At 38.8% G+C, this 22739-nt stretch overlaps 1 protein-coding gene and 1 long non-coding RNA gene across 13 annotated transcripts in view; one reads left to right on the top strand and one right to left on the bottom strand.

Annotated features, from left to right (window-relative positions):
• Nucleotides 1–15483, top strand: part of LOC132209763 (uncharacterized) — a 48659-nt gene extending 33176 nt beyond the window's left edge. Inside the window, exon 3 of the long non-coding RNA XR_009445826.1 lies at nt 15365–15483. This is a non-coding gene — a long non-coding RNA (uncharacterized LOC132209763). The remainder of the gene's footprint in view (nt 1–15364) is intronic.
• Nucleotides 1–22739, bottom strand: part of scel (sciellin) — a 72219-nt gene that overhangs the window by 28071 nt on the left and 21409 nt on the right. For 4 of the 12 annotated variants that reach the window (XM_048532246.2, XM_048532245.2, XM_048532243.2 and 1 more), the window contains exons 4-13: nt 19841–19912; nt 17438–17503; nt 15618–15689; nt 14099–14164; nt 12791–12889; nt 8420–8485; nt 3147–3182; nt 1884–1931; nt 1468–1527; nt 39–128 (exon numbers count right to left, since the gene is read on the bottom strand). In XM_048532246.2, coding sequence (XP_048388203.1) covers nt 39–128; nt 1468–1527; nt 1884–1931; nt 3147–3182; nt 8420–8485; nt 12791–12889; nt 14099–14164; nt 15618–15689; nt 17438–17503; nt 19841–19912 — 675 coding nt within the window. The remainder of the gene's footprint in view (nt 1–38; nt 129–1467; nt 1528–1883; nt 1932–3146; nt 3183–8419; nt 8486–12790; nt 12890–14098; nt 14165–15617; nt 15690–17437; nt 17504–19840; nt 19913–22739) is intronic. The other 8 variants (XM_048532244.2, XM_048532247.2, XM_048532248.2 and 5 more) reach the window with 8 other exon arrangements.

Below are 22739 nucleotides of genomic sequence, written 5' to 3'. Positions count from 1 at the left end.
TTTCTGAAAGGCAGAATTAAAGTTTTCAATTTTCTCACTTTGAAGTATTTTGTTCCAGTGTCGAACTCTTTGGAACATAGCTACTTCTTGAAGTTTCTTCTTTCTGGCTACCCCATTTCAAAATTGGCCTGCCAATTGAGAAAATGAGTGTCAGTTTCTGAATGTGATAAGGTCAGATTTGAAGACACAGCTTAATAATGTCCAAAGTTATGTTATTTAATCAGTCACGCATAGACAAAATTAAAAAGGAGTTCTTCAATCTAGCTTTTTTTTTCTAAAATGAAATTAGTGTCTGGAAAAAGAAGATTAAAGATTTTATGTTGTACCAGAAGGCACAGACACTTGCTGTAAGTCACTTGTACACGCAATTCATTGGCAGCTACGTGACAGAGTTATCAGAACTCAGAACTTGCCTTTTGGAACTTCACTAGAGAAATTATTTATAAAATGAAAAGACCTTAAAGAAAATGGGCAGTGGCTATGAAATAATATAGATCAGGAATTGCTAAATTGTTGTCTGTGCATAATATGTAACCCCTAGGCTCTGGCTCTTTAGCACTCAAATCCAAATTTGGTTCTCTTGCATTTATCCTGTTGAGTGCCCACCTTCAACTGATCACAACGATTTAACCTTTGGAGAAAAGAGAACTTAGGGTGCCAAGAGTTTCATCTTTCTTTATCTGTGGCAATGCCTTTGCCAGCAGCTTTGACTTGCCAATTCTGCCCTCCTATAATATAAATTATCGTGATTGCTTGAAATTTGAAATTCTTGTATCTATGCTGATGAGTGCAAGATGAGAATTTTTTCACTGCCTACTTTTCAGCAATATTCATTTTCAATTCACTATCATTTTCACTTGTTGGTCTGTCCTGTTTGTGATTGATGGGCTGAGACATTTGGAAAGATTTCCTCTTAGTACTTCTATGGATGAGTTCTGAATCAAAATTCTGTGAATGTTTTTGTATATCAGTTCTTTGGAGAAATGTGAAAACTAGACAAGCATGGACTTGGACTTCTGCAGCAACAAGGCTTTGGGGTATGTACTTCTGTGTGCCCAAAGTCAAAATGTCTAAGTGTTTCTGGTCCCTGAAAATCATTTGACTCAGGTGTTCCATCCAAATGTTTTTGCCACACCTATAATAGTTTTAGAATTATAAATGTTACAGGTGACAGTCATAGCACAAACAAAGCCTGTATTGATTTTAGGGAGCATGAATGTCAGAAATGAGTTCGTGATTTTATCCATGCTCTAAGGGGTTAATTATTGTGGAAGAAATGAAAGAACACTTGCAACTCATGCAATGAAAACCAAATACTATATATTGAATTGTTCCTGCAGGAACATCACTACAATGCCCTACAACTTCATATACACATTGGAGGGGAAAAATACAAAATGAACAAGCTTTGAAAATATTTAAAGTTTTGTGAAATAAGTTATAAAACAACCAGATCCTAATGCTTACTTTGTAGGTGACTTTTCCTGTGTTGTTACTTGACCATCAGGACTGGGCCTACTCTGTTGGCTAAGAAAAAAGAAAAACAAAGCCATTTTTTAAGCATGGCATAAAACATATCTGTGTTGTAGGATATGTCTTAAAGTTGAACTTTCTAAAACTCTGACCATAGAAACAATTACTTCCACAAGTTAGAATGACCATTGGATAGTGGTCCATTCTTCATTGGTGACTTGAATAGTTTAAGGTATGCAAGCCAAAATCATAGACATCCACATCAAACTCTAGTGCTGGCATATTTGCGTGGATAATAGAATTGGGTGATCGTTAACTGCCTCACTAAGAATAATTATAAATCAAACTAAAGCTATTCACAATCACAGTTGAATGAAAAATGCTGTAAAATGTAAAAGTTGTGGCATTACCTCTTGCTGATTGGACTCTCGGTTTTTGTTTCAGATGTAATTATTGTCCTTCAAAAACAAAATTAGAATTAGAGAAAAACTACATTTGCATTGTCAAGGTTTAGTTCAATTTTTAAAGGCATTGGACAAGCTCAAAAATGAACAAATAATGGTGGGGTGAGAAAATAATTAGAGAACACTTCTTTATGTGGAACAAGGTAGGCATAATCTTAAGATTAGAGGCAAGTTATTCAAGAGTGAAGTTGAAGCACTTCTTCACAAAGTGTAGTGGAAATCTGAAGTGGTATCACCCAAATAGAATCAATAGAAATTTCCACCAATCAGCTCAATAGAATTTTGTTAGGTAACATTATATGGGTCAATGCTGGCTTGCAATGAATGGTATTCGTCATCAGTCAGTTATCTGGCAGAACAGAAGAATCTGAATGGCTATTTTCATTCTTATGTTTGGATAGAAAGCTTACCATTGCTCAGAATATCAGTTTGCACTTGTGATGTATAAATTAAAGACTGAGTGAGAGTATTTTATGCTAAACCTAAAAGTTTGTCTGTAATATTGAAGCAAGAGGTCTGCATCGTTATTGTGGGTCTTAATTTAGTTTTGTCAATGGTTACCATTGATAGAGATAATTTTGTGTCATTGGTTACCATTGATAGAGAGTGGAGAGTTTGGGATGTTGGTAAACTCTACCTTTATCCCTTTACTTTTTATTGTATAAGAACAATATGCAGAACTGTGCTTAGTATGAGGCTTCACATAAAACCATTTATCAGTAGACTCTGTTACAATGTGATCCCATCTAATTGGTGACGTAGATAGTCTACTTCATATTTTACATTAAACCTTTATACTTTATGATGCAGTGAAAATAGTAGGAAATAGGGGAAGCAGATTCTAAATCATTTTTAAAAACTGCGAATAGATGGTCAGTCAAGTAAGGTGGGTGCATGCTTTTACAATACTCTTCTCTGCATCAGAGACCCACTTTAATATCTTCCCACCACCATCACTGCTCCCAGTGGCAATATAGTGACCAAAAATCTGCAGGCCACTTGATTTGGCAGCCTGCTTACAGAGGTGGGACCTTTTCCCAAATGATGAAGGACTGACTGCCTCAAACCAATTAACAGCCCTTCTCATCATTAAATAGCCCTGGGGCAAGCCCAACTTCTGCACCCACCGCCACATCCTTATTCATGCAAAACCCAACCTAACACATTTTAAATTATGTGTTGTAAAATAACAAAAAAAAATACACTCACATCTTTGGCAATTCCTCAGTTTTGTATGAAGAGGTCCTGCAATTAGTACAAAGTAGAAAAAATTACTGTCCAGTAATGTTTTCAGAACAATTTCATTGGCTTCAATCATAAAGATACCATTTAGATGATGAACCTAAAATGTTGGTTGCGAACTCATTACCACTTGTTATAAAAAGTGTATCTGGTAATAGACCCAAATCGTTTGAGCCCATTTCATCAACTGTTCAGCTCAGAATCTTGCTAATCTGATGCAGTAAACAATTTATGAAACAAGGCACAGTGAAGATCATAATCTGAGGGCTACAGAATAATTCCATTATGGGACTAATCTTTTATTTGAATGTTTGGCTCATACTGAAAATTCTTGTAATCAAAACTGTTCGAGTAAAACTCTTAAACTCATCAGAGACCTTAAATCTAGAGAATAGCGATAAATTGGAAAACCTGCATTATGGTTGGTTGGTAAGCCATTCTAACAAAATAATTGAGAAAGCTTCCAAAGGGTAATAAAATCTGAAGAGCAAACAATTTAATTTACTGGTGCTGTACAGAAGAGAACTTAGTTGAAAAAGTACTCAATACCTGCTTTGTTCTCGGAGCGAAAGAGATCAAAGAAGATTAGAAGAAAGCAGGAACAGGGAACTGGGTTGGTCGATCAGGTATGTTCATACAGAATGGCAGAGCAGGTTTGAATATCCAAATAGCTTACGCCTTCTATTTTTCTATGTTTTTCATGTAATAAGATTAAATCACAAATCAATTTCTCTTGACACTGCGGAAGGTAGCGCTCTAAATGGAATCTTGGTGGAAAGGTCTTTACAATGCAACCCTCATCAATGAGATTCTGATATCAATGCATTACGGATTATTTTCAGACATCAGGAAAGGTATTAATTAATTAAGTTTGTTCAATGGATTAACTCACCAGCAATTTTTGGATATTAAAATTAAGGGATGCAAAATGGACAAGTGATTCAAAAGTGCTTGCTTTGTATTATGTCCCCAGGTCAAGTTTACACTCAGTAAGTTTTAGTGTTAGTTAATTCACAAGACAAAGACAAAAGCTTCTAAATATAACGTCAAAGTTGAAAGATACAGAAACTGAAATGAGCCTACATATGTGGTGGTGCACAGTAGCCTGACTTGATGGCCAATTTATGCCTGAAAACTAAGAGGTTAATATTTTAATTTTACCCAGCTTCATGACCTTCCAATAAATTCCTTCTGTGCTATTATAACACCATTATTTACCCATTAGTTTTAAATAGGTTGACAGTTATATTAAAGAAATATAAAACCAGATGTAGAGCGAGTGTAAGAACCACCCCAGGAGTACCAAGGAAATAAACTCTTTGTGTGGCACCAGCCAAATTAGGTCATGAGGTTGATATTGGATTCTAGCATTCTCACATCATTGAGTTATAGAAGTAAATATGATTGGAGCATAGTTGTAATCTATTCTGTGCCTCTCTTCAGTCTTGAAAAGCTTAAAGCAGTCTATTTATTTAATATTCACCATAATTTCTGCCTCTTGTGGGCCTGTAGTATGTCAACGGAGACTTATTGCTTTCAAATTTCTCTTACCTTGCCACAAGGTATTTGATAAGAGACAGAAGAATATGGGCACCAACATGAGAAAAATGGAAAACGCATGAGACTTTATGGGGATTGTATTAAAGCTTATTGAGGGAATAGCAAAGTATAGAATGTAGCTGGCAAAAGATACATCCACTAACAGTGGGAAAGATAAAGGCAGGATGCTTAAGAGATTGGAAGAAGAATTAAGAGCTTTATTTATTAATTCACAGGATGAGGGCATCGCTGGCTAGGCACTTATTGCGCATCTGTAATTATCCAGAGGGCAGTTAAGAATCAACCACATTGCTGTGGGTCTGGAGTCACATGTCAGCCAGTCCAGATAAAGATGGCAGTTTCCTTCCCGAAAGGACATTAGTGAACAAGATGGGTTTTCTTCTAACAATTGGGAATGGTTTCTTGGTCATCATTAAACTCTTAATTTCAGGTTTTTGTTATTGAATTCCAATTCCACCATCTGCTGCATTGGGATTGGAACCTGGGTTCCCAAGATCATTACTTGGACCCCTGGATTAACGGTCCACTGATCATACGACTTGACTACTGCCTCCTCTTAAGCAGGGTTGTATGACTAGAGGAAGCCAGAAAGACAGAAGGGGCTGAGACCATAGGCTTATTCAAATACTGACTGAAATGTTAAATTTGAGCCATTTGCAATCCGTAAGTACACAAGAAATCAGAACAGGAGTAAACCATTCAGCCCCTCGAGCCTGCTCTGCCACTCAATGGAGCCATGGCTGACACAATATTTCTCACATCCACATTCCTGCCTTTTCCCCATAATCTTTGATTCGCTGAATAATCAGCAAATCAATCTATTTCAGCCTTAATTATACATGACTCTGCACCCATGGTTCTCTGTGATAAGGAGTTCCAAAAACTCATAACCCTCTACAAGAAGAAATTCCTTCTTATCTCAGTTTTAAATCGATTACCCTTTGTTCTGAGACTAATCCCTCTTGTCCTATACTCTCCCATGAGTGAATTGTTCCTCATGAGTTCAAAAATGATGGATCACTGTGACTGGTGCTTGATATGGACAATAGAATGTTGGTTGAGCTGAAGATTATGGGTGGAGTGAAGATCGCCAGGAAAGCAATGGTACAATGGAACCTGGAGGTGAGCAAATCATGTGTTGGGCTGTCAGTGGTAGATAGGTAGGCAGCCGTTTTGATCAATGGGATATTAGAAGTTCAGCTCAAGTTAAATTAAAATCAAGAGAACAGAAAGCCAAGAGCAGTTTTAACAAATGAGCAAGTGAAGTCATAACATCATAAAAAAAGGAGTATGAATAATCTATTTAGCTCCATGACCCTATTTTGCATTGACTAGGATAATGGCTGATTTGATTGTAGCCTTAGATTTTCCTTTCTTATTGGTCCCAAAACCAGCAATTCCATTGTGGATCAAAAATCTGTCTAACCTAGCCCCAAACACATTTAATTATCCCAATCTCGACTCCTCTCTGGGGAAGAAATTCCAAAGATTAAGGACTCTCTGAAAAAGTTCCTCCGCATCTGTGTCTTAAATGGGAGACCATGTATTATTAAACAGTATCCGTAGTTTTAGATTCCCTGACGAGGAGGGGGAAGTACTCTTTCAGCAACTACCCTGACAGGCCCTTCAAAACCTTGCTTCAATAAGATCACTTAACATTATCTAAAATCTTAATGAATAGAAGCCCAACTTTGCAACCTTTAAACGTAAGCCTGCACTTTTATCCCAGAAAATTGGCCTAGCAAACATTCTCTAAATTGTTTCCAATTCAAGATTACCCCTCCTTAATTAAATCATAAATCCTGTTACCTATTCACATACTACTGAGCCTGATGCAAGGATTTAATGCACCCATTTTCTGAGCTTACTCATATCACAATTATTTAAATAACATAGGGTCCACAACACACATGTCAAGTTTAAACTGGATACTTAATTATTACAAATCATCCGACATAAAATTCTGGTCTCAAACAAGTCATCAAAATTTAGTGAAATTGTGACGTTGTTATCTCATTATAAGGTGCATTTTGTATAGTATGATGAATATAATTTACATGTGGTAAATATAATACTAGCATGCAAAACCAAATGGAAATAACAAGTCCAAAATGCCTCAGAGAAGAACCCTACTTTAGAGTCTTTGACCAGCAAAGTTGGGAGCTTTTTACTTCAATCATATCATGTTTTTTTTTCACATTGCTTCCAACTAAACTGTTCCACTACTTTGCTTAAATAGGTCCTCCAGATTTTCCCAGTCTGTAACTAGCTATCTCTGAAATCATCCTCTCACTGCTTGCAATAATTTCCAAATTTGAAGTTTTGGCAAAGGTTTGTAGCTCGGGCTGTGGGTGAGGTTGTCGACTTGCTGGCCGAGTTGGCTTGTTCTCGTTCAGACGTTTCGCCACCATACTAGATGACATCATCATTGGAGCCTCCGATGAAGTGATGTTATTCTACTCCAAGCAGAGCAGAATAACATCGCTTCATCGGAGGGTCCACTGATGATGTCACCCAACATGGTGACAAAACATTTGAACGAGAACAAGCCAGTTCAGCCAGCACGTCGACAACCTCAATAATTTCCAAACTCATTTTATAAAATATGATTGTTTTCTTCACCCATTCTGCTGGTCTTTGAGAAATCTGGCATGTGAAATTTATTCACATTGCAAACAGACCCTGATGTTGCAAACAAGGTTATCTGAAATGCTTGTCTCTTGGTTGTAACCTATATTGCCATTCTGATCATTTTAACTGACTCCATACTCAGTTCATGTTAACAAGGCAAGTTTTGCAAGGGATACATTATTCCTTAATTACTTGTTGACAAGTGATTATGTCATCAAAGTTGTTTCCACAGTTTTAATTTGTTGATCTGATCTTGCAGTCATTGTACTCTGTGGATCAGGGTAAGATTTTAACCCAATCCAACCCAACCTGACCCCACCCTAAAAGGTTCAGAAACAGAGGCAAAACAGGAGTTAAAAATAGCCTCAACAGACATCTGTAGAACAGCTCTGTCACGCTTTCCTGTTCAGTTGGCAGCAAAACAAATTAAATGGTGATTTGCAAGAATAAGCATTGTGGATGCTCAAAACCCAACACTGAAATTTTAAAAACGTGTTGGAAATGAATTTGAGTGTTTCCAGAAAACCCTTGCATATAGCTGGTCACTTATCTCACTTTTGCTGGTTTGGCGTTGGTCACTTTCCATTTACTGCTGTACTTCCCTAAAAAACAACTGAGACTACACTTAAGGGAATTAGTTCATAAGTTGAGAAGTGCTTCAGGGTAGCATAACATTGTGAACATTTTTATTACTTCTTAGAATTCCACATGAGCCAAACATAGCTATTTGCCAACCAATGGCTGCAACATTGTCCAATTAGTTTATGGAAAATATGTCAATGTTGGTACAACATTTCACCCCCTTCCTAGCGAAGATCATATTTATAAAGCTTAACTCAATTAAAAATGAGAAAAATCAGCAATCAGACATTTATTTTAATAACTGCCCCTCATGCTAGCTTTATGCCTGCTGAATAAATGTCCAACCAAAAGCTCTATTGATTGATGCTCATTCTAAAGAAAAAAAGACTTAATGTTTAGTTTCATTATAAAGTGAGCCCTTTTTGTCGGAAAATATATTCTGTGATACTGTTGAATTTCCATCATACCTGGTCTTTCTTTCCAAACTTGAATATTTGTTTGTCGGGCTGGAGATGTTGGTGCTACCTTTGTCACTGTGCAAAGTAGGAGAAAATAAATGCCGAGAAAATCAATCACCATGAAAGTGGAGCAGTATTCTTTCAGCATGAAAATTATGAACAAAACTCAAAATTCACAACCGCAACTCGAAGACATAAAATTTATAAGGTATGTTGATTAGAAAGATTTCAGCATTGATTGAATGTGATTTTTTTTTGCTTTGGCAAAAATTGATTTTACTGGAAAAATCTCTGCTATATGAACCAAAAGAAGGCATCTGAGAAGTGATCCTACAGAGGTACATTGCATAATAAATGTTAATATCTGTTAAGTTTAAGGCATAGGATGATTACTATTTAGAATGGATTGCTGAATGAAGCCAAGATCCTAGGTTTCATTAAAAAACAGCGAATGTTGCAATGAGTCGGTGTCAGCAGCACTCTGCTGCTGAAATCCTCTTTTGTGCCTCTGTTGGCTCTAGTCTAGATTTCCCAAATTCTACCTTCCATAAACTTGAGATCATCTAAAATGCACCCTAGCTCATACCTAATTCTTTTCACCCAGCATCCCTGTACTCACTATCCAACATTATCTCCTGATTAAGCAATGTCTTGATTAAGATTCTTATTCTTGCTTTTAAATCCCTCCATGATCTTACTCTTCCTTTTCTCTGTAATAGCCTTCAACCTTGAAACCTTCCAAACTTGATATATTGAATATCCTTGGAGTTTTGGATGTGAGTTTGCTCGCTGAGGTGGCAGGTTAGTTTTCAGATGTTTCGTCGCCATTCTAGGTAACATCAGTGAGCCTCCGATGAAGCGCTGGTGTTATGTCCCGCTTTCTATTTATCTGTTTAGGTTTCCTTGGGCAACCTAAATAGATAAATAGAAAGCGGGACATAACACCAGCGCTCACTGATGATGTTACCTAGAATGGCGACGAAACATCTGAAAACTAACCTTTCAGCTCAGCGAGCAAACTCTCATCCCGAACCTCAACCTGAGCTACAAACCTTCTCAAAACTCGCTATCCTTGGAGTTTGCTCACTCTACCATTGCCAGGTGCGACTTCAACTGCATTGATCTTAAACACCTGAAATCCTCTCCCTAAGCTTTTGTCTCTAGTTTACTTTCATTCTTTAAGGTAATCCTTAGAACCTACGTTTTGATCAAACATTTGACCATCTGCATTAATAGCTCTTTAGATAGCTTGGAATAAAAGTTTAACAATGCATCAATTAAGCATCTTTGATATTTTGTGATGCTATAAATGCTTTCGACAGGTAACTGACCATATACATAAAGAGAGCAAATCCAAACCCACAACATCTACAGTCCAGAAGTACACAGGCAGCAGACATATGGGAATGCCACCACTTGTAATTTCCCCACCAAGCCACTAACAACCTCGACTTTGAACTATATTATCATTCCTTCATTATGCTGGGTCAAAATCCTGGAACTTCCTTCCTAACAGTACTATGGGCATCCCTAAGACCCAAGGACTTCTGTACTTGAAGAAGGCAGCCCATTACCACATTCTCCATAAGTCAGGCATGAGCAACAAATGCTGGTTGAGGCACATCCCATGATTGAATAAAACCACATTCATGTTGTACATTTCTCAGCTGCAAAATGTTGGTTTCAGTGAATTTGAAGACACCCAGCTGACTAAAAACAGGGAGCTGAAATTGAAGCTGAAATGTAGCCACTAACTGAAAAGTCGATGTGTAGTCTCAGAGGGCAGTTTTATTGTTGGTCTGTAATAGCTTTTGTTTTCTTGCTAATAGTTTACTTTGGATTCCTTATCCAGACAAAAATAGTAGTAAAATTAATTGGTGTTTACCATATTATGAACTCACAGGGATATTGCTGTCACAGCCTTACCACATTATCAGTTAATAGTTAAACTATTATTGTCTTTATTATAATAATTCTCTAATATTCACAAATTAATGGCAGTCAGCAGTCAATATCTACAGAATTAGCTCACAGGTTCTCAACTAAAAAGGACATCAATTGCTGCATTATTGGGGATAAATTTTACTTGCTGTCAGAAATTTCAGCCCAAAAAACTTTTGTACAATTAGTCTATTCAATAAAACATGAACATTGACAAAGCTTCAGGTGTTTACATGACATACAAAATATGGAAGTCTGTGTTGATGTCCAGAAAACTCAGAATCACAAGTATATTTCCCTTTATTGTTTCACTTTCAAATGCCAGATAAATGCTTAAAATTACTTGACATTTGCTGAATGTTGACAAATTCTTTAACCTTGAATATTTGCCTGATGTCATCACTTAAACTTTCTTGACTTATAGCCATAGTTAAACAATTTTTGTTTCTGCCTGTTGTCACTGAAACTCTCAATACTGCCCTGTGGAAGATGTGTTTGGCAGCAACAGCAGCATTTTATCATGCCAGTGCATTCATTGAAATACGCACAACAATAAATTTGGCTGATCCCTCAGCATTTGTTAAAATTTGCTGACGTTACGATATGTGACACTCATAAGGACATATTCTTAATTTTCAATTAATGTGGTTCCAAAGCCACAGGTGCTAAATAAACTCAAGAATTTAAGAGTGCTATGTACTTGAGATGTAATGGCTGTAATAAATGCGTAGAAGAGGCAGAGATATGAAAATTAGCAATAAGACTCCAATAGCTAACAGAAATAGCAAATTATCCTGAAGGGTGAAATAGCCCACTTTCTATACTATGCTCCTGTACAACGACATCAACTTAGATCATAAATCAATGTCATGAAAATCCCTGTTAAAAGGAAATTTAGTAACAGGCTCATCAGATACAAATTTGATCAAATCAACAAGGAAATGTTACTTGAAAGCATAATTATGAACTTCAAATTAACATCGAGCAAAAGAAGTGCAAATTCTGATTTACACTCAGATCTAAATGTTCTGATTCATACAACTGGTGCTTGTGATGAAAATCTCTGTTATCCAATCTGATAAGAAATTGATTATAATTTGTGATAACATTGATTTTGCAGCCAAATATTCCATGGAACCATTTAGGTAGGAGAGAAGGACGTTGTTGGAGGTGGGTGGCGAGTGCTTTCTAGAGGATGTCACAAAGGCACATGAAGGAAAAAGCAAGGCATCGCAAGGAAGCCATGTTACGGCTTACTTCAGAGGTTACTATTGTGGCCAGTCTAATGGCCAGTAAATTCTGTGTTCAATACAACAGAACGTGGAGACGTTTCACATTCCAGGGAATAAGTAGAGACACAAAACCTGCACAAAGTAGGAACCTGAGAGTTTTAAAAACTTTTTCCTATGGTAGAATAAGCCTCCTCTACTTCAGTAAGCTACTTAACATTCACTTATAGTTTGACTTTCTCCATTTTAAACACTGTCAACCATATTCTCAGCACCTTGAGCTGGTCTACATCAGCTAGTTGCTGAAGGCTGCTGGCTTCTTGATAATTTTTAAGTGATCAAGGCAAGCTCTAAATGAACTGCTCGAGTGTCTTGATCAGTGCCACAGGTAAGTTCACTCATCCACAACTCCAACTCCCCCAAACCCCTCAAACATCACTTGAGGTGGGAAAGGAGACTCTAGATTAGCACACAGTCCATTGATGCTACCTTTCTGGCTTACTCATCTCCCTTCCCGCCCCGACTGCTCCAAAGAATGTGTTACTCATGAACCATCTAGCTCCCTTAAGCCTTAATGGAAAAAAAACTGCTCAGTGTGTTACTAGATCAGTGCAGGGCCTTCAAAGTGGTATGTCACAATTTACTTTGGCAGCCATAGTTACTGTGACAACATGTAGTTTTACTTGCATGGTGGCGTCTGAAAGAGGCTCTGGATTGCTTCCATCACGTGGTTGAGTAGAATCTCTCTAATTCGTTCCCACCTGCCACATGTTGGAATTAGTCCTCAATCTGTTTGGCTGCACCTTGGTCATTGAGTTATGAGTCAGAACCAGGTTCAGAGTCTGCGATGCTATCCATTGTAGCATAGCAGCTGTGTTTGAAACATTATAGGTTTGCTCCAATGCACTAGAATTCGGTGCTAATATAGAAGCTTATTTAAAAAGGAAATTCCTTAAACACCAGTTGTATTAATGATCTTTAACTACGAATGGGAATATTATACTGTTTATTATTCAGTGATGTAGGCATACAGCACAAGTAGTCTTAGAATGCTGCATTGTCAGGTCCACTTTACTCATAATGAACAGTATGTTTCCATCATTCCAAAGAACCTTTATTTTAAAAGTGATTGAAAATGCTGGTACAATTTCTTGCATTCAGTCATTTGCAGGAGCTTCACTCTGGCTGATATCACAGTTGATACTTCTACCTGTTCAGGACTTCTTCAGATCTGTGTCGGCTCAGCACAACTTTTTTATCAAGCTTATGAGATGGCTCTGAGCTGCTAACAAAAAGAACAGTTCTATACCTGAAACATACAAAACTAAACAAATTTACTCAAATGTTCTGATCGCGCTTTGCACATATCATAGGGATTAAAATAGCATAAGTCTTCTTCCCCTTGTTTGGTTAAATTCTAGTAAAATATCTGCCTTCCAGCATAAAGTATCAGTTGAAAACCAAGTATCACAAAACTTCCTTCACAATTGCACAATTTAGATTTACCTTGCCGATTCAAAATGCCTTGAAACCAATCTTGTAAAATAAGTAACAGAGGCTTCTCTGGGTATCAGTGCTGTTGCTTTGTTTGGATCTGTCACCTTGGCATTTAGTATGACAACAGGTTGCAATTATATAGTGCCAGTAACAGAAAGGAAGTCAAAGGCCCCTTACGGAGTTGTAATCTAGGCAAAAATCGAGCACATGCTGAAGATGGTTTCTAGTGGGATATGTCTATAAAACTTGATGAAAGAGATGGGAGAGGGAGATGGACAGACAAAGAGACATGGATAAAGAATAATCTCAAGCATCTGATTATGTGGGGGATGATCATTGCAGCCTAGATGAAGCTTGCTATGTCATAATCAATATTTATTTTTGATCAATAAAGTTCATCTCACAACAATAAGAAAGATCTCAGTCAGAAAGGCATGTGTGCAATGCTCATAACTACAAGTTGTGTTGTTACCATATCCAGACTTCAGTAACAGAATGGATTCATCAGCAGAAGAACCAGTGCACTCACATTAGTGCCATGTAAATCAGATGTTACTTTTCCTCAATAGCCATTTCTGACATGTCAGAGGAGAAATGTGAAGTGGTAAAATAGGAGTAATAAGCTTTTTTTTGTGCTGCTGACCCTGCTCATAATCTTCGCCAAACACTTCCATACAGCTTCATGCTAAATCTACAATAGCAAAAGTTAATTCGATTTACTTTTGAGGAATTATTTATTCTGTCAAACAAGAACAAATTCCCAAGAGTGGTGTGGACAGAGTATAAACCTTTCGTATTTCCCAGTCGTTACCATAAATGTTGTGTCTGATTACCTAAGTCCTGTGACGTGAAGCCTTGACTTTTATTTCAATTTAATCCACATCTGCCACTGACCATACCCAATGTCAAATCTTTCACTACTGATTCAGTTAACTACTATAGGGTAGATACAACCCATGAATTTCATGATGTACCCTCATCTTTCTATGAGTGCTATTGTTAACAGTTGTCGTGATCTTACCTTGTAGGTTTGTCCAAAGTTGAAGCCCGTTGTGTTTTGCTGAGATCAGTAGTGCTACTTGTATCCCTATACAAAAGAAGATTCCATTGTTAGTGTATTAATTCACCAGGTGTTTACCATTGCAGCTTGGAACAATGAAACTAAGAAAACAAAAATCCAAAGCGCTAAAAGCTTTAAAAAATTGGAAGCATCTGACATGTCAGATAAGTTATCATATCAGGTGTAGCTCTTCATCTGTCTTTTTATCTCATGCATTTGGGCTAAATCCTTTAGAGACTTAAGGGGTCCCTTCTGTCAACTGGAGATTCAGTGATCCATTCAGGCTACCTTGTATTAAGGAAGGCTCACCGAACGTCACAACAATCAGGCAACAATAAGACCACAGAGATCCTTCCTTGAAACCAAAACCTAGGGCCCTGCCCAGCAAGAGCTGTTAGCCAATTAGAGGCAGTAGCTCCTGCGTTGAGCAAAACCACTGAGGAAGCTGCTACTCTTGCCTGAAGGTCACCTTTTGAGGTACCAGAATCACAGAGGCACTAGCTTCCTGAAGTCCACTCTCTTGATCAAGCAATTGTTCTCTTTGTTTGAGAAATCACTACCACTCAATGTGACTAGTGGCCCTCCCAGTTTCACTTGTCAGGCCTACCACATGGTGACAGGCTCACAAACCACTGGATTAATCCCAGTGACTCTGGGATGAAGCCCTTAAGTGGGCGCTAATTGATCCGTGGAAGGCCTCAATTAGATGCAAGTTTGGAAGGTCAACCAAGGAAGCTTCAATTATTTAATGGGTGATGCTGAGGTTGAGGACTAGTTCCAGAAACATCTTAACATAGGCACATAAATAGATCATTTAGCCTTTTGAGCCAGGTTCCTCATGGTTGGTCTGCAACTTAACTCCAAATACCTACCTTCTCCATACATTCCTTGAGAACTTGGGTTTTTAAACATAACTCAGAGTCCAATTATTGGTGGGGGAGGATTCAGACCATGTCAAAGGCTGGATAGTAGTGCAGATTCCAGTTTGCCTGGTTAATGACCTGGTTTATATACTTTCACTGGGCATTTAGACTGCTTTGTCCATTTTCACCGAAACATTTGGTCATCTGAGCCCTATCCTAACCATTAAAAAGATCAAACATTCACAATTGAAATGCTGCAATTGAAAGGTATACACGTTACAAATTTTTCTAAGATTTTATAATCAATAATATTCAATTCATTTGAAAAGGCATCAATTATTCCTGTTATGTATTCTTTGAACAGAAGGAAAGGGCCTGAAAAGCAATGACAAAAATCAACAAGCAAGCATCAATTGAAGGTATGGCTAGGAACTGGTTTTCTTCATTAAATGTTTAGAAATTCAGAAGGAAATCTGATTTGCAAGCAATCATCTGGTGAAATTATGCTGATTCAAGTTGATTGGGAAATCTAGGATCAATTCCGGAATTCATGTTTATTACTGCCACTCAAGGGGGTAGTGGCCAGAGGCTTTTCTTGATACCACCAGCTTTTCTACCTGTCCAGGAATTCTTCAGATCTGTATCGGTTGAGCACAACTTTACGGCCAGCATTAATTACCCAAGTGCTGCTGATAAAGAGAACAATTCTTCCTTAAAATGCATTTAAAGAAAATATTCCTGTCACATTTGATGGAATGAATTAAGCTTTTGATGAAGCATCACTAACACAATACTTAATGATTTTATTGTAGCATTCTTTCCATTGACAATACCACTGATAACCATATAAATAAAAATAAATTCCAGTGCTAATTGTAGAATAATCATTTCACTGTATTCACTCGAAAGAAGTTAAATCTCATAACAACCATTATCCAGATGTGTGGTTGGACCCAGTGATCCCAGTCACAGAAATACAATGTGTTGAATTGTTTTTATTTCAACGATCTCCATACTGTAAAGGGGAAATATATTTAAAATTTAACAAAACAATCATGTATTTAGTGTGTACTAAGCTGAAAAAAGTCCAGTTCAATTGCTTTTTTTATTCTTTCGGACCATCAGTTCTAATCATTCACAACATTGGACTCCAAATTTGCATCTCAGTACAATAATTTATTTATGTCTATACGTACACTGAACTCAAGACTTCATATGAAATTGTTGGATCCCATTCACTGAACCTTTAGATTGACAAGGCCTTGGTCAAACAACCAAGATATTTGGACCATTCTTCACACTGCTTTCTTGTCTCTTTTTTTGTATTGAAGAATAGTTCAATCCTGTTTCAAAAGCTTAAACATAATAAGTTTTTTGCAAAAAGAAGATTTTTCTTCTTCTCAATGTTGTTCGATTGTATTGTGGAGAAATATTATTCACTACTTGCCAAAGTTTTCTGGGCAGTTTAGTATGAAATGTGGCATATTTGAAGAGTTAAATATTGCCACCTTCTCACAATTTTATTAATAAAAACTTGCACTTTTTGTCGCATGTAGGTTGTTCCCTGTTTTTTTTAAATTTGCTTGGGTTTAATGGTTTTGATGGATAGATGTACTGGAGCAGATACTACCAATTTCTTCCTTAGCTGAATTTCAAATTAGATTTATTACACAATAAAAGATTATGAACAAGTGGATTTCATCTACCCAATTGTTTCTACAATGTCATTTGTTGGCTTGGACTTGGGATCATTGTAGCGTTGGTATAGATCAGGCACATAAATATACTAACTTTCCCCTGTTGATAATGTTGCAAAACATACACAATTTCTATGCTCCTAGAACCACACATTGAAATTATTAGTATGAATGTTGTCAACTCGAAATATGATTAGACTTTCACTGCAAAGCAGATCTTCTTTATTCTAAATCATGTCAAAACACACACTTGTACAATTATTTTCATGATGTTATGTCAGAATGTATATCCAACACATAAGAAAGAATATCAGCATTGTAACTCAAGTTCTAGGAAATTCCTGTTACAAAATTCAGAAATGTGACATTTATCAATGTGTTAACAACAACATTGTTGGATCAATTTCTGCATTGTTTTCTCCAAATGGATGGAGGATGTGAAATTCTGGACTCAGACCTCTCATGAAGTCAACATTAATGTTGTTTGACCTTTAACCCAGTGGAGTCATTGTTTCAGTAGAAAAGCTTGGATTTGTTCCATTTGTCAATACCAGAATGACACATTTTGGAATTCTGTGCGGCAATCTGTTGAACCTCATTCAAATTGACAAAGTGAGTTCATACGACAATAGACCTGTTTAAATTAAACTCTTTGTTGTTCATTATTTACACATGATTTGACATAGAAAACACAGCAATATGTTATTTGATTCTTGAAAAATCTTTTAATAAATGCACACCTTTTTCGTCCATCTATGGTATCGGCTTTTGTTGTTGACTTCAAACCAGTCGTCTTACTTGAATCACTGTGTAAACAGGACAAACAAGGCAAGCTCAGAAAATGTTAGTAGAAATATGATACAACCAATGTACTTCATGCCACCAAAAGGCTAAAAGGCATTAACTCAAAAAAGAATGCAAAATTTAAAAAGTGCATGATCAGGCTAATTATTAAAGAGATACAGTTATTCAAATTAATTGAGATCAGTGCACTTTGTATGTAGAATAGTGAATATAAACTTTTGCAATGTTATGTGTTTTACTGTCAGCATGCCAAATATGGAAAAGAGCACATTGGATTAAAGTCTTTTTTTTATTAAAGGACACTTCCTTCAGTGTTTGCTGAAATTTATTGAAGACATAAATTTACATTTCTCAAATAAAGAAACAAGTGGGTTTCTTCCGGGTGCTCCAGTTCCTTCCCACAGTTCAAAGATGTGCGGGCTAGGTGGATTGGCCATGCTAAATTGCCTGTGGTGTTCACGGGTGTGGGGGTTATAGGGGGATGGGTCTGGGTGGGATGCTGTAAGGGGCATGTGGACTTGTTGGGCCAAAGGGCCTGTTTCCACACTGTAGGGAATCTAATCTAATTTGTTCTTGTTTAATAAATAAATTATTTTTATCTTGTATGGAGTTAAATAAAAGCACTATTTCTTTGTATTGCATCACTCAACATAACCAAGACAGCATGGTGAAGTTAGGCAAACAAATAAGCATACCTATGTTTCACGGTCGTGTTGAGTGGTACACCAGGTTCAAGGCGTCAAATAGAGTCATAGATATATACAGCACGGAAACAGACCCTTCAGTCCAACTCATCCATGCCTACCAGATATCCTATATAAATCTAAGTCCCATTGCCAGCATTTGGCCCATTTCCCACTAAACCCTTCATATTCATAGACCCAAATAAATGCCTTACAAATATTGTAATCATACCAACCTCCACACTTTTTCTGGCAGCTCATCCATACGCGCAGCACTCAATGTGAAAAAGCTGCCCCTTGGGCCCCTTTTATATCTTTCTCCCTTACCTTAAACCTGTGCCTTCTAGTTTTGGACACTCCCACCCTTGTGAAAATATCTTGCCTATTTATCCTATCTCTACCTCTCATCATTTTATAAACGTCTATAAGTTCACCTCCACCACCAGCAACCCTCCCCCGCCCACCCCCGCCTCCAACAATCCAGGGAAAATAGCCCCAGACTATTCAGCCTCTCCCTATAGTACAGTATATGCCCTCCAACCCTGGCAACTTTCTCATAAATCTTCACTGAACCCTTTCAGGTTACACAACATCCTTCCTCTAGAAGAAAGACCAGAATTGAACACAATACTCCAAAAGTGGCTGAACCAATAACCTGTACAGCCAGAGCATGACCTCTCCACTCCTATACTCAATGCACCAGCCAATAAAGGAAAGCATACCAAACAACTTCTTCACTATCCTATCTACCTGCAATTCCACTTTCAAGAAATTATGAAATTGCACCCCAAGGTCTCTTTGTTCAGCAACACTTCCCACCTGCCATTATGTGTATAAAGTCCTGCCCTGATTTGCCTTTCCAAAATGCAGCACTTCACATTTATCTACATTTAACTCTATCTGCCAGTCCTCAGCCTATTGACCCATCTGATCAGGATCCCTGTTGTATTCTGAGGTAACCTTCTTCGCTGTCCATTAGTCTTCCAATTTTAGTGTCATCTGCAAACTTACTAGCCATGTTCACATCCAAATCATTGATACAAATGACAAAAAACAGTGGACAAGCACCAATCCTTGTGGCACACCATTGGTCACAGGCCTCTTGACTGAATAGCAACCATCCACCACCACCGTCTGTCTCATACCTTCGAGCTAGTTCTATATCCAAATGGCTAGTTCTCCCTGTATTCCATATGATCTAATCTTATTAACCTGTCTACCATGAGGAACCCTGCAAATCACCTTACTGAAGCCCATATAGATCACATCCACTGCTCTGTCCTCATCAATTCTCTTCATTATGTCTTCAAAAAGCTCAATCAAGTTATTGAAGCATGATTTCCAACGTGCAAAGCCATGTTGACTATCCCTGATCAGTCCTTGCCTTTCCAAACACATGTAAATTCTGTCCCTCGGGAATCCCAGTACCAATGTCAGTCTCACTGATCTATGGTTCCCTGGCATTTCCAGACCACTTTTCTTAAATTGTGACACAACATTACCTAACTGCTGGTCTTCTGGAACCTCACCTGTGGCTATCAATGATACAAATGACCTACTCCTGCTCCTATCTTCTATGCTTCTATGATCTATTCTTTTAGCCATATGTAAGATGTGCAAGGCAGAACTAAATTCAATACAGAAGAATGTTTTTACCTGTTCAGGCCTTCACTGGATTTAACTCGGTTTAGTGCAGATTTTCCATAGTTGACATCAGTTGCCAGATGCCTGTTTATAAAGGACATTTTTAAAAATTAAATATGTATATTGACAGCATTCAAAATAAAATATACCCTCACCACAGGAAAGGAGGTTGGTGCTTGCCGTGGAATGGTAAGTCAGCAAATGGCAGACTATTTTCAAAGCATTAGCAACTGACAAGTAGAGGATCCACCTGAGGTTAGAAGTGATTATGAGTCCAATTATGTCAACAGTCATTTTAATGTAGCTGTCAAAAGGATGGAAATTGAGGTGTTTAGTTAGACTTGTGAGAGAAATTAAAGCGATAGTAGGAACTGCAGATGATGGAGAATGTGAGCTGAGAGATAACAAGTTGTAGAGATGGACGAACACAGCAGGACAAGCAGTATCAGAGGATTAGGAAGGCTGACGTTTTGGGCCTAGGCCCTTCTTTAGAAATGGGGGAGGGGAAGGGAGTTCTGAAATAAGTAGGAGAGAGGGGGAGGCAGATAGAAGATGGACAGAGGAGAAGATAGGTGGAGAGGAGACAGACCGATTAAGGAGGCGGGGATGGAGCCAGTAAAGATGAGTGTAAGTGGGGAGGTAGGGAGGAGATAGGTCAGTCCAGGGAGGACAGACAGGTCAAGGGAGCGGAATAAGATTAGTAGGTAGGAGATGGGGGTGGGGCTTGAGGTGGGAGGAGGGGATACGTGGGAGGAAGGACAGGTTATGGAGGTGGGGACGAACTGGGCTGGTTTTGGGATGCGGTGGGGGAAGGGGAGATTTTGAAGCTTGTGAAGTCCACATTGACATCATTGGGCTGCAGGGTTCCCAAGCAGAATATGAGTTGCTGTTCCTGCAACCTTCGGGTAGCATCGTTGAGGCCCAGGATACACATGTCATCTGAGGAATGGAAGGGGGAGTTGAAATGGTTCACGACTGGGAGATGCAGTTGTTTGGTGCAAACCAAGCTTAGGTGTTCTGCAAAGCGGTCCTCAAGCCTCTGTTTGGTTTCCTCTGGCCCTAAACCCCACCTCATGCTCCATTACATTGATGACTATATCTGCGCCACCTCGTGCTCCCACGAGGAGCTTGAACAGTTTATCCACTTCCCAACACCTTCCACCCCAACCTTAAGTTGCCTGGACAATCTCTAATACCTTTCTCTATCCTGGACCTCTCTGTCTCTAAGCAACCACCTAGAAACTGATATTCATTTCAAGCCCACTGACTCCCACAGCTACCTAGAATACTCCTCCTCCCACCCACCTTCCTGCAAAAATGCCATCCCCTATTCCCAATTCCTTCGCCTCCATTGCATCTGCTCCCAGGATGAGGCATTTCACTCCCGTACAAATCAGATGTTCTCGTTTTTCACGGACAGCAACATCCCCCCCTCAGTGGTCGAGAACACCCTCGACCGTGTCTCCCACATTTCCTGCAACTCATCCCTCACACCGCCTCCCCACAATAAAAACCAAAACAGAATCCCCCTTGTCTTCACGCACCACCCCACCAACTTCTGGATCCAACTCATCATCCTCCGACACTTCTGCCATCTGCAATCTGACCCCACTACCAAAGACATTTTTCCTCTCCACCTTTATCTGCCTTCCAGAGGGACCACTCTCTCCGTGACTCCCATGTCTGCTCCACACTCCCCTCCAGCCCACCACATCCAGCACCTTTCCCTGCTACCACAGGAAGGGCTATACCTGCCCCTACACCACACATCAAGCAGATGTTCACCTGCACATCTGCTAATGTGGTATACTGCATCCACTTTTCCCGTTGTGACCTCCTCTACATCGGGGAAACCAAGTGGAGGCTTGTGGACCGCTTTGCCGAACACCTACACTCTGTTCGCACTAAACAACTGCACCTCCCAGTTGTGAACCATTTCACTCTCCCTCCCATTCCGCAGATGACATGTCTATTCTGGCCCTCCTGCAGTGCAACAACGATGCTACCTCAAGGTTGCAGGAACAGCAACTCATATTCAGCTTGGGAATCCTGCAGCCCAATGGTGTCAATGTGGACTTCACAAGCTTCAAAATCTCCTCTCCCTCTACCGCATCCTAAAACCAGCCCAGCTCATCCCCACCTCCCTAACCTGTCCTTCCTCCCACGTATCCCCTCCTCCCACTTCAAGCCTCACCCCCATCTCCTACCTACTGACCTCAACCCGCCCCTTTGACCTGTCCATCCTCCATGGGCTGACCTATACCCTCCCTAACTCCCCATCTATACTCACCTTTACTGGCTTCATCCCCGCCTCCTTGACCAGTCTGTCTCCTCTCCACCTATCTTCTCGTCTATCCATCTTCTATTTGCCTCCCCCTCTCTCTATTTATTTCAGAACCCCCTTCCCCTCCCCCATTCCTGAGGAAGGGTCTAGGCCCGAAATGTCAAGCTTTCCTGCTCCTGTGACATTGCTTGGCCCACTGTGTTCATTCAGCTCTATGCCTTGTTATCTCTTATATCAGAGAAATTAAAGAAATGCATTGTAAAGGATGAAATTAACAAAATTTTCCCTGGCCAGTATCAGGGTCCGGCGGATGTTGGAATACAGTAATTAGTTATTACATTGAGGGTGAAATGGACATAGCAAACAAACACAGAACCATGGAAAAACTGATGAATATAGACTGGAGCCTTCAGCAAGGAAGTGAGCATGATTTCGTAGATGATTTGCTCCTTAGCTGCTAAAGCAATGTCTAATTAATTACATTTTGATTGGAGAGAGGTATAGCCTCGTGCTAAAAAGAACTTAAATCAATATCATGACCCAACAAAAAGAGTTGGAAAGAGATTACTTGATTCATCACTGCTCACCTGGTCAGGATAACCACTTATTAAAGTTCATTACAAGCAG

This window comes from Stegostoma tigrinum, chromosome 6 (genome assembly GCF_030684315.1).
Source record: "Stegostoma tigrinum isolate sSteTig4 chromosome 6, sSteTig4.hap1, whole genome shotgun sequence".
Lineage (NCBI taxonomy): Eukaryota > Metazoa > Chordata > Chondrichthyes > Orectolobiformes > Stegostomatidae > Stegostoma > Stegostoma tigrinum.
The sequence above is the reverse complement of the archived record's forward strand: the minus strand, read 5'-3'. Positions and strand labels throughout refer to the sequence as shown.